General features: G+C 32.7%; 1 protein-coding gene across 1 annotated transcript; it reads left to right on the plus strand.

The window, feature by feature from the left end:
• Window positions 1-1,851: 1,851 nt before the first annotated feature.
• LOC142625708 (galactokinase) lies at window positions 1,852-8,980 on the plus strand. Its single transcript, XM_075799402.1, has 13 exons — window positions 1,852-2,238; window positions 2,740-2,924; window positions 3,267-3,313; window positions 4,043-4,137; window positions 4,296-4,378; window positions 4,932-5,000; window positions 5,153-5,338; window positions 5,812-5,946; window positions 6,087-6,221; window positions 7,146-7,216; window positions 7,875-7,952; window positions 8,421-8,562; window positions 8,650-8,980. The coding sequence occupies exons 1-13, from the start codon at window positions 2,076-2,078 to the stop codon at window positions 8,758-8,760; spliced, it is 1,500 nt and encodes a 499-aa protein (XP_075655517.1). The 5' UTR covers window positions 1,852-2,075; the 3' UTR covers window positions 8,761-8,980.
• Window positions 8,981-12,350: the final 3,370 nt, after the last annotated feature.

Raw genomic sequence — 12,350 nt, forward strand, 5'->3', positions numbered from 1 at the left:
CAATGTGTTGCATGGGTTTGGCGCAGTGGTGCGGTGGTGGCGTGGTCTGGCTGGATAGGGTTCCGAGTCACTCGGCGCGGAATGGACCTGCGAATGCTAGTGCTTGTGGAACTGAAGATCTGAGTTCGGAGAAGGGTTTAGGGTTTTGGAGGAAAAACTCGCCACGAATGTCGCCGGCAGTTGCAGCTTGCCAGTGATTTTCATCTTTGAAAGCTAGATTCGCCCATTTAGTGAGAGAGAGAGAAAGAGAAGGTGTTTGAATTTGTGTGTGTGACAATGAAGAACAAGAACTCAGCTGGTTTTTTTTTTCTTCCCTGTAAGTGTGTATGTGGCTTGTAGGATAAATCGAGTTTCTAAGACTCAATTTCCAGGTGGACGCCACGTGGAAAAAGTACCAACTTAGACTTGATCAAAACATGAAAATCGACCCTCAAAGAGTCGATTTTTAGGCCTAATATCAACTCTTTAGACTCGAGATGTTAGTAAAAAATATAGTTTTGTAATAGTTCCTACTAATTATTTTGTTTATAAATTAATTTTAATTTCCAATTTTGGCCTCAACATTTCATAATGTAGTACTAGTACCTCATTTTTTTCCATGTAAAAGTGAATTTCACTAAGAATTTTATAATTCAATTGATATTTTTTAATATTTTTAAAATTGAAAGTCCAATTTTTAAATTCTTTTTTCTTTTAACTATTGAATTTTTTATATAGTTTTTTTAAAATGATGAATTTCACTTAAAAATTTTAGGGGGATTCTAGGCTTTTGCCCTTTTATTTATTTATTTTTTTATTTTAAATCTAGCAATATGCTATTGTTTTGAAACTATTTAGGTCCGTGTTCCTGTTTTGAAACTCAATTTTATCAAAATCAAGTTTTAATGTAAAACTCGATTGGTTTAAAATTGAGTTATGCCAAATGAAATTTAAAAAAAAAAAAAATTGTGGAACTCGAGTTCATGGAGCTCGAGTTCCATTTCCATACAATTATTATTATTATTATTATTATTATTTAAAGTTTGATCGCCTATACTTGATTTTCTACAAAACAAGTTTTACATTGAAACATGATTTTGAAAAAAATCGAATTTTAAAATAGGGACACCGACCTAAATAGTTTCAAAATAGAGACATATTGCTAGATTTTAAAAAAAAATAAGGGTAAAAGCCTAGAATTCCCAAAATTAGACGTAAAACTTGTAATATTTAAAAACAAGAAAGATGATAATACTCTAGACTCTAGAAGCAATGTAGGCTCATCTTTTGTAAGTTTCACTAATTAATGGCTTGTTTATTTGTGTTGTTTAAACAACTGTTTTCGTTGTTTAAATAATACAACACGTATTTTTACAATATTTTTTTTACCCACACGTATTTCCACAATACTTAAATTAGAACAACATTACCAAACACGTCATAAATTTGTTGTGACATTCATCATTCATGAAGGTAACAAAGTTTTGTAGGTTTCAATTAGCTCAACTGGTAAAGTTTTTTATTGTAATATAAATTAAAAACTTTTTTTTAAAAAAAGTAACATGATTTAAAGAATATTTGAATAATTTTTCCCACTATTGAACAAACTCAACTTTCTAATACTATTATAACCAAACCAAACAAAACAAAACCAGGGACAGAAAATTTCAATTACAACCTGTAACCTGTTGTTTGTGTCAAACAACTTCAAACCAAACCGGACGATTGTGCCAAACAAACAGTTCATACTTCATATATATTACACGAAAGAACCAAAAAAAAAAAAAAAAAAAAACAGTTCATATTTATCCGGTGACAAGCCGGTAATCAAGACTGACCTCTAAAAAAAAAGGAATAAACAAATTTAAAAATGCAATAGCCGATAAGAACTGTACCATACTTGGACTCTTTTTTGCATTACAAGTCTGGTTAAACTATAGATCACCGCAAAGCTCTCTTTTCTAACTTATCTCAATATTTATAGTCCATAGATTCCAAACCAAAAAAAAAACAGATTACAGAGTTGCTGAAGAAATTGACAGATTACAGAGTTGCTGAGGAAATTGAATTCCGAGAAAATCAAAGGGAAAAAAAAAATGGCGAAACACGAAGAGCTACCAATCCCAGTGTTCTCGTCGCTTGAGCCAGTGTACGGCGACGGTTCTCAAGCTGAAGAAGCTCAGCTTCGTTTCGACAATCTCAAGTCCAAGTTTGTCCAAGTTTTCGGTCACGCTCCTCACGTTTTCGCTCGCTCTCCAGGTGTGTGCGTTTATCGGTGTTTGGTTGCTGAGAAAGTGTTTAGAAAAATTCCAAAATCAGAGTTTGGAGAGAAATAAAAACTCTGTTTGGTTGCTCCGAAACTCTGCGATAATAAAAAAAATAACTCTGTTTTTAAATCTCATTATAATACTGTTGAAAACGACTCTAATTTCTTTCTCTCTCTCTCCGTATACGTGTATGTATGTGTGTATGTATATATATATATGTGTGTATGTGTATCGCAGTAATTTCAATCCTTAAAGACTGTTGTACGTATATTTATGTATGAATGAATCTATATTTGTGTATGTATGTATGTATGTATGTGTACGTATGTATAATGTATGTCTGTATCATATATACATGCGAGACGTATGGATAGGAAGGAGAATTGTGATGATAAACGTTGTGATTGGTGTTGCTTTTGATTGAATTTGAGAGATTTGTTGATGATAGATTAGGGAATTCTATGGTGGATGAATTGATTTTGTGGCGGTGCAGGGAGAGTGAACCTGATTGGAGAGCACATCGACTATGAAGGTTACTCGGTGCTGCCAATGGCGATACGACAAGACACGATTGTGGCTATTCGGAAGCACGATGAGGGAGAAGGCGAAAAGGTTCTTAGAATCGCAAATGTTAGTGATACGTATCCTATGTGTACGTATCCCGCCGATCCTGATCAGGTATAATACTGGCGATCAATTTTTTTTAGCTGTGATTTGTGTTTGTAGCTAGAATTGCCTTACTTGGCGTTTTTGATTGGATAATTGACTGTTTCTGTTAATGATATTTTTGGTTTAGATAGATGATTAAACTGTTGTTGTTGAATTAGAAGTTCAGATCTGATATGTGGAATAAAATCATTGCATTAGATGTTGGTAGAGTTCCTTTTTGACATTGGATTGCTTTTTCACTTTTGAGACCAATCTTTACTGTTCACCATGCCACTTACAGCTGTATCCCTTGACCACTTGTGTTAAAACTAAATTTGGTATAAAAGATTTTGAGATTGTTTAATTGTGCAGGAAATTGACTTGAAGAATCACAGATGGGGCCATTATTTTATTTGCGGGTGAGAAATGAAAACCCATACTTTTTATTTTTGGCTCTCTGTTATTGCTTTCTAAGTTACTAGTATAATTCTAGGTTTAATTTTTTTCTGAAGCCTATGGTACTGAATGTTGGGCTCTTAAGAAGCAACAAATTCATTAAATGAGTGTATTTGAAATGAGAATGCTAAGATGGATGAGTAGATAAGAAAATATAGGACTCAAACACGGAATTACACTTAAAGATGGGGTGGTCCCTATTGATTAATGCACAAGTGAGAAAGAGTGAGCTAGTTTTAAGTTGAGGGAATGAAAAAGGTATAGGAAGATAAAAAATAACATTAATAGAAGTAGTAAAAAAGGACATGTCAATCAAGGAAAACAAAAAGTATATGTGACCAACTGTGACTAGTCTGTTGAGGATCCATAATTGACTCCAAAGTTTTGTGATTAGAGCTTGGTTGTTATTGTTGTTGTAAATTCTTTCTGAAGGCACTTCAAAAGGGCATGTTTTTGTTGCAAAGTTGAAGTGATATTGGGTGCAGTGTTGTACCAAATGACCTTGATGAGATAATGTGACAGTATCTAATGCATGTTTTGTGTTTTGACCAAATTGTAGTACCCTACCTGACCCATTATTTTTATTTTTAAATTATTCTATATCTCTTTCAAAACAACTACTTTCTGCATTTATTTTGACAAATAGTGTACAAATTATAAATTAGCAGAAAGTGATGGTCTGTATTCTCCAGGTACAAAGGTTATCATGAATATGCTAAATCAAAAGGAGTGAATGTTGGTGAACCAGTTGGACTAGATATTCTTGTTGATGGAACAGTTCCCACAGGTGTGTTTCTCATTATTCATATGGAATGGCATTAGCTATGGTGTTCAATTGAAGTTGATCAGTTCACTATCATTCATACCATGACAATGATGTAATTCTTTACTTTCATGCTAGAGTCAAATCTGGCTCACCATTTTTTTTTTTTTTTTGAATTTTAGGATCTGGACTATCAAGCTCTGCAGCATTTGTTTGCTCTTCCACAATTGCGATAATGGCTACTTTTGACGTAAACTTTCCTAAGGTACATATTAATCATTACAGATTGTACAGTGTTGTAATTGTTGTATATAAGGGAGCACTTAAGGTTAAAGAATCACTTATTAAACAGACCCGACCAGAACTTGTGTGCATCTGTGCCTGCAGTTGCTTGATAAAGTGCTTGTTCTACATAAAGTAATCTATTTTGTGGTAAAACTATAATTATGGTTAGAGGGTCCTCTCAAAAAATTCAACATTACTGAATTTGGCAATGTAACATTGTCAATTCATTTTCCCAAGCACATGAAACTATGAATTTTTGTCTTTTATTAATTTCTTGTTCTCTTCTGGGGCAGCCCATTAACAAGTGTTGAGCAATTCTAGCCTTGATATGCTTACAGATTGTCAAACTTTTTATATTAAGCAAAGCATATTAAGTAAATTTCAATCCTATATTACTCATACTTGCAAATCCTATGATTTATACTTGATTAATATGGCAAGCCTGCCTTCTGGTACCGTTGGCAGTTATTTAAGTCCTATATATCCCTTTATTTAACTGTTTCAGATGCTAACAAATGTTTCTTGTTGAACAGAAAGAAATTGCCCAACTTACATGCGAATGTGAACGACACATTGGAACACAATCCGGTGGAATGGATCAGGTCATACATTTTTGCTTTTTAATGATTAATTCCATTCTACTTTTCCTGAATTCCTGTAACATATGCATAATTATGTTCCTCTGAAAGTGTGACTTATTCTTGTTGTATTTGGTTTAATTTCCCTAATGTACTAGTCTCTTTTCACATGACAGGCAATTTCGGTTATGGCCAAATCTGGGTTCGCAGAGCTGATTGATTTCAACCCTATTCGTGCTACTGATGTTCAACTTCCTGCTGGTGGGACGTTTATAATAGCCCATTCCCTGGCAGAATCTCAGAAAGCAGTCACTGCTGCTATCAATTACAATAACAGGGTTGTTGAATGCCGGCTGGCTGCTGTAAGTTTCAGCATTTCTTAAAGATTTGAATGCTTTTTAACCAAAAAAAAAATCTTGAAGATTTGATCATAAAATGTTCCTATAAATTTGCCAGGCAGTCTTATATATTTGACTTGAATTATGCCTGCTTTAGGTTTCATATCACAATTTTCAAGACACTTGCCAATTACTTTCACCATGTTAGAAAAGGATGGGTAGCTAGAGGAAGATTTTGAGGGTTGTGGTTCAAATATTTTTTCTTAGAGACAGAGCTAAATTTTGAGTTGGATTATAATAGAAAAGCCCATGCTATCAGCTGAGAAACTGAACTCTCTCTCTCTCTGTGTGAAGAGATTCATGTTTTTCATTTCTTACTTGAACATTGTGAGGGATCACTACTTTTTTTACTTTCATAAATATCTTTATATTCACGATGTGATTATATTAAAAATAAATAAATAAATACTTACAATGTCATTGTGAAATATCTTCAGATTGTGCTCGGTATAAAGCTGGGAATGAAACCACAAGAGGCAATATCAAGTGTAAAAACTCTTTCTGATGTTGAAGGGTTATGCATATCATTTGCCAGTCCTCGTGACTCTTCTGATCCTGTACTTGCTGTCAAGGTATTTCTTTTTCTTATCTTCTGCCGACATTGAAAATATTTTATAACAAACATATTATAGCATAATACATCCATGTTGGATCTTCTAGTCACGTGTGTGTGCATGTGATGAATGTATATAAATTATCTGTCTTTCTTAAGGAATTTCTGAAAGAGGAACCTTATACGGCTGAAGAGATTGAGATAATCACAGAGGAAAAGCTAACATCAATTTTTGGAGATTCTCCAACTTCTTTGGATGTGTTGAGAGCTGCCAAGCACTTTAAGTTACATCAGGTACTTTCTAATTTGTGGTCTATAGATGGCAAAGATTAGTTTTAACCATTTCATAGTGAATTATGATTTGGAAGTTATGAATCTTGCCTGTTCATATTTTCCATGTTTTAGTATATTTTTTTAATAAGTACTATAGAATTGTAATAAACAAAGGAATGCTCTAAATGAAGAGCTTCCTAAAGAGTTCAACCGAATTCTTAAATGATCCATAAAATCAACTAAAGAAATACAAGAAACCCCCCAAATCATTGTACAACATTCAAAATAGAAAGCACAAGGGGCCTTAAGATCAACCATAGATCGCTCCATGCTTGCAAAAGTGCAACTATTCCATTTCCTCCAAATGAGGGGTCATGCAGCATATATAACTAAGAGCATGCCTCCCTCTCAGCCCTTTACATCAAGATAATACGTCAATTACCTTAGGTGGCATCACTACAGCTGGTTTAAAATGATGGTTATTGTCTAATTTATATATTAATTTTACTTATCAAAAAAAAAAATGATGGTTATTGAACCTGCTTAAATTTAATGAAGTGTTGTAGGTATTCACTTGCTGCTCATTTTACAAATTCATTCAGTCCTAAGCTTGCTAATCTACATCACAAGTTCATGATTTCTATTGTTAACGGATATGCAAACAATCATGGTCTTGAATCTTGTAGTTTCCTTAAAAGCAAAAAAGGGGGAGGGGTGTGGAGGGCCTGTTCAGGGGAAGACCCAAAAAAAAAAAAAAAAAAAAATTATAAGTACCCGAGGTCCTGAACCAGCAGCTAAGTATTAACCTGTGTTTCTGAATAATTTTTCAAAATAGTGGTCATATCATAAATATTATCTTAGAAATTTAAAACCAAAATTTAAAAATATCAGTGCAATTTCATTTCGAGATTTGGCTCACTTTGCAATTTTTCTGAAATATGACAGCGAGCCGCTCATGTTTATTCTGAGGCCAAGCGGGTACATGCCTTTAAGGACACTGTATCATCAGATTTAAGGTGAGTCACATGAATTGATTGATAGTAGTTTTATTAGCATGCTTATACATGTGCATGCATTTATTTTGGTTGAGATGAACATTGCTGATTGTTTATCAGATAGAGACTATGAGATGTGGTGAAACTAGAAGTTGGAAATGCGGGGCATTCTGTTGCTACTCTATGATTTCATGCATGTGCATGCTGCTACTTGTTTGGCCTTTGTATGTAACTCTGCCTTTGTTGTCACTTATGGCCTTAATCCTTTTATGAGGCTGGTCCAAGCCCCAAAAAGGAGGGAGGTGGTAAGTTGGCGTCCAGAATAAAACTTAATCACCATAGTTTATGCATTATATGTTCGTGTCATTTCTGTAATTGGGATATTCTTATATGCATTTGGATCCCTTATGAACTAGGTTAGGACTTGGGAATTATAATTTAGTCATTGGTTGAAGGTCTGATGGTAATAGAACTCTGTGATGTGGATTATACCCAACTTAATTATGGCTGATTTTATTTTTCATTATTGTTTTCTGTTGTGTCCTTTTAAATTTCAGTGTTAAATAAATTACATGATGTAAAACCTGTTCATGCTATTATCCAAGTTCAACTTTAAAAAAAAAAAAAAAAAAACGAAGTTCAAGTTTATTCAATTCTAATTTTCTACTAATTCTTGCAGTGAGGAGGACAAGCTAAAGAAGCTTGGTGACCTTATGAATGAGAGCCATCACAGCTGTAGTGTTTTATATGAGTGCAGGTATAAATGTTCAAGTCCAGCTTCTAGAATGTGAAAGCACACACTTCCAATTATTTCTCATCATTAGTGAAAAAACCTCGTAAAAAAATTGGAATAATTTCTCATATAAATTTGCAGCTTATATGTACTCAATTAAATGTTTTTGGTGTTGACAATTTTTCCTTTTTTTTTGTTCTTTAAAAAATTTGAGCATTTCAAAAAGGCTCTTCACAAACATCTTCTTGGCAGTTGGCATTCTCTACTTAGAGAGAGAGTGATGTGTCTTTGTTGCTTTTGCAGGACTTGATTGAAAGCATGCATCTTTATTACATTAAAAAATGTTGAATTTGATCTACTACTATTATGATGATGATTTTGTCCCCTATTGTGCACTCTACAATCTGCATTAATCATTCTTTTATGAAATATGCTCTTTTATTTCACAGCATCTTGCTGTATTTACTTTTGTCTTATTTTTGTTGTAACTAGCTGTCCGGAGTTGGAAGAACTTGTACATACATGTCGGGAACATGGTGCACTTGGGGCAAGGCTTACAGGAGCTGGATGGGGTGGTTGTGCAGTTGCTTTGGTGAAAGAGAGCATTGTTCCACAGTTTATCCTCAATTTGAAGGTAAGTCTTCTATGTCCTAAATGGAAATTTCTCCCTGTATAGTTAGACGAAGCAATTGTTGACAATGTGATTTGTTACGTGTATCAGGAACGCTACTATCAATCAAGGATTGACAAAAGGGCTCTTAACAAGAATGATCTTGGCCTCTATGTTTTTGCTTCAAAGCCATCAAGTGGTGCTGCTATTTTCAAGTTTTAGTATGAAATTTGGGGATTATAGGAACAGCCAGGTCTGCTATTAACTTAATTTATGTTGAGAAACCTCATGAAATTCTTGTCTAGTTGATTAAATTCTGATCTTATCATTTTAAAAATTTTTCTTGGAATGGAATTATATGGACCTCCTTTACAAAGAGACAGATTAATCTTCTCAGAAAATAATTACGATCTGGCCTACAAAGTTTGTTCACTAAAAGAAATATCTTTCATATAAAAATGTATCCATTTAAGCAGCTAGTCAATTTCAATACTCAGTTTTATAAAGCTTCACTTTTCTAAGTACAATTATACTTAGGGAAATCAGCAAAAGCTAAACCCAAATGCATGGACTAAGCTTATTGTTGTTGAATTAATTCAGTGATTGTGACGGAACACTGGAAAACGATACATATCATGTTAGCCTTGCGGCAATGCATCAGTAGTGTCAAAGAATTGCTGGTGCGATCTCACTAGAGACAAACCAAATCAAGATATTTCCTTTATCTTTTTTGGTGGTCCATTAACTGAATAATTGGTTTCGATCCAAAAAAAACGCTGTATGTATGTATATTGATGGGGGGTGTAGGGCCGTTGTGTTGTGATGGTTGTCCCATCAGATATACTGTTCTTCATGGATTTTGTATATCGAATCCCACGTGGGTTTGCACTAAAATCCCAATGCTTGGCGGACCCAAGTTGACTGTGGTTCAAAACAGGCTGACCGCTTTATATCTGTCGGTTTATGACCCTACAAAAGCCTATATTTAGGGGAAAAAAAGGAGGAAAAAAAAAAAATAGCAATGCTAATGATACAAAAATTCTCATAATTTTTTGCCACAATTAATAGTTTAGTTACAGTTAAAACTCATTATAGTTGTTTATATAACTCGGTCACCTTGTAAAAACCAGTGTAGGACTCAATAACGTGACGTTTGGTACGGGGAATTCACATTACTCTTGGCATCCAGATTCGAATCACATTCCTAAGAATGTAGTTATTCCTGTGTTTGGTTTCATTAGGAATATCTTAAGATTCCTAAGAATGTGAGATGATAATATTTGATTTATTCCCAAGAATCTTAAATGAATTATTTATTTTTCCTATTCTATCCTTAGATTTGAATGTGAACTATCAAGTCCTTAAAAAAAAATCTTCATCTAAATAAATAATGAAAAACCAAATATAAACTATTAATTATGAAAAATTCATTAAAATTATAGTCTAAACATTTCAAAATGACAGGTACAATACAAAAATAACTATTTAAATTCTTAAATGCTGTTATTCTTAATAATAATTTTAAAAGAATTTAATCCATAATAATTTGTTTTATATTTAATCTTAATTGCTTAAATGATAATGAAAAAATGGTTAAAATTGTCAATTTATAAAAAATACAATTTCGTTTAAACTTGGGAATCTGGATTCCTACATGTTTTAAAGGGAATCCACATTCCTACTGAGAGGGGAATCCACATTCCCCTGGCATCTGATTCCTTACCGTGATTTGCAACCAAACATGAGAATCTTTAAATATTATTAGGAATCTTAAAACATTACCCCGTACCAAACGCCACATAAATGTCTACAACACACAATTTGACCACTCTAATCCACATAATCTATGGTCACGCATTAAGCATGGCACTTGCCAAACACCAAAAAAATAAAAAATAAAAAATAAATAAATAAATGCAACCTTATAGAATATATAAGGTATTTTACTTTTGGGTCTAACTTTGAAGTAATAGGTGATCACTTAGCTAGATACCTATAAAATCATTCGAGAAAAACTTAGATAGAGTTTAGATATATATCTTTATGTATAGTATTTTAAGTACTCTAATATTTTTTTGAGTATGGAACCGAAAATAAACTACTAATACAGTGTTAGATACTACATAGTAAATATAATTTTAGATACTCTAATTGAATTCAATCAAAGTAAATGTAAACCAATACTACAAATAAAATGTTATCCTTTTCGAATATAATTATATTTTCGTGCCACCATTTTTTTAATATTGAGAACAACGATAACTAAACTTTATTAGGATTATAAATCCATTCCATCGTGCCACCCATTCTCACGTTAGCAAAAGTTGTGCGATGTGGACCCACCTCTTCTACGGTTTACCAAAAGCTATTCAATAATTTTGATTTTATTATGTGTAACCGAACCTTTACTGTATTGGCCATGGGCAAATCAACTTATTATTTAGAGTACGCACTCATCATATATACCAAACTAAATGTCCAACTGTGCTAGCAGTTTTGTGAGAAAGCGTGTTCTGTTGATCAAAAAATACCAAACTAATGTCCCTTTGTTTTTGTCCTTTTCCTCGGCAGGCACCGATACAAGAAAAACTCTGAACTCAATACTATTTGGAAGGTTCAACAGTCAAGAACACAGTTATGACTTATGAATACGGATCACACTAACAGTACGACAAGGCCCTTGTTACAAATTTTCGTTTGAGAATTGGTTATTTTGGTTAACTGATTTGGATAATGTGAGATAAAAAGCTAAAACTTAGTTTATTTTTAAAAAGTTGAAAGTTAAATTGTTTGGAATAAAACTGAGATAAAAAGTAATATGAAATTTGTAAATAATAAATAATTTAAACAAAATGTTAACTTTTAATTAGTTGCCAAACATACACTTCTTGTCCATAAAGAAAGCTTTGCAAATTCAAGAGCGGAATATTTCTCTACTAGGAACAGATATAAGATGTATTGAATGATAATTTCACAATGTGAAATAGTCCATAATAAAAAGTCATGTGTGTGTATACATATACATATATTTTTATTTTTTATTTTATTTTTTAGAATCATCATGTAAATATTTAATGCAATAATAACATGTTAATAACATAGAACAAAGTTTTACCTTAAGCATGTTTGGAACTATTTTTTTAATCTATTATGTAACTATTTATATGTATTATTTAAACAAATTACATAATTTATTAAGATAAATGTGACTAAAACTACACATAAATGATCTCTTTAATTACAACAAACATATATATATATATATATATATATATATATATATGTATGTGTGTGTATTCCAAACATGTTTGAAGCTAAACATTTTTTAATATACACACTCAATAATTGTAAAAAAATTTAGATGGAGATTGCCAGGTTGGCACTGTGAGTTTATTTTCGGTTTCATCCAAAGAGATATGATAAAAGTCAATTAATTTCAATAAATTTTATTTGGACATGCTATAAAAATAACATGTCAAGAAGATGGTTGATTATTACAAGCTGCTCCTATTGGCAGAATGTGGCAATGTGTCATGCATTATTTTCTATTTCCTTCCCGGAAGCTCCGAATGATTTTAAAATTCTATGCTCTTGACGTCTTCTTCAATAGTAGGCGTTGCGAATTCACTATCGTGCTGATCAATTCTCACAAATCTTAACCAAATTCAACCCCCTTGTTGCGAATTCACTATCGTGCTGACCAATTCTCACAAATCTTAACCAAATTCAACCCCCTTTTTTATTTTTATTTTTAAACAACTTAATCCATTGTAACTGATCTGCCAATCAAATGCCGTCAAACCGCAAAGATT

This window comes from Castanea sativa, chromosome 2 (assembly GCF_040712315.1).
Source record: "Castanea sativa cultivar Marrone di Chiusa Pesio chromosome 2, ASM4071231v1".
Classification (NCBI taxonomy): Eukaryota; Viridiplantae; Streptophyta; class Magnoliopsida; order Fagales; family Fagaceae; genus Castanea; species Castanea sativa.

Bases quoted from the DNA above. Each gene is read 5' to 3' on its own strand.
- LOC142625708 (XM_075799402.1), top strand. From the start codon at position 2,076: ATGGCGAAACACGAAGAGCTACCAATCCCAGTGTTCTCGTCGCTTGAG. The intron at 2,925-3,266 runs GTATAATACTGG...TTAATTGTGCAG, and splicing joins ATCCCGCCGATCCTGATCAG to GAAATTGACTTGAAGAATCA. The intron at 7,953-8,420 runs GTATAAATGTTC...TGTTGTAACTAG, and splicing joins AGTGTTTTATATGAGTGCAG to CTGTCCGGAGTTGGAAGAAC.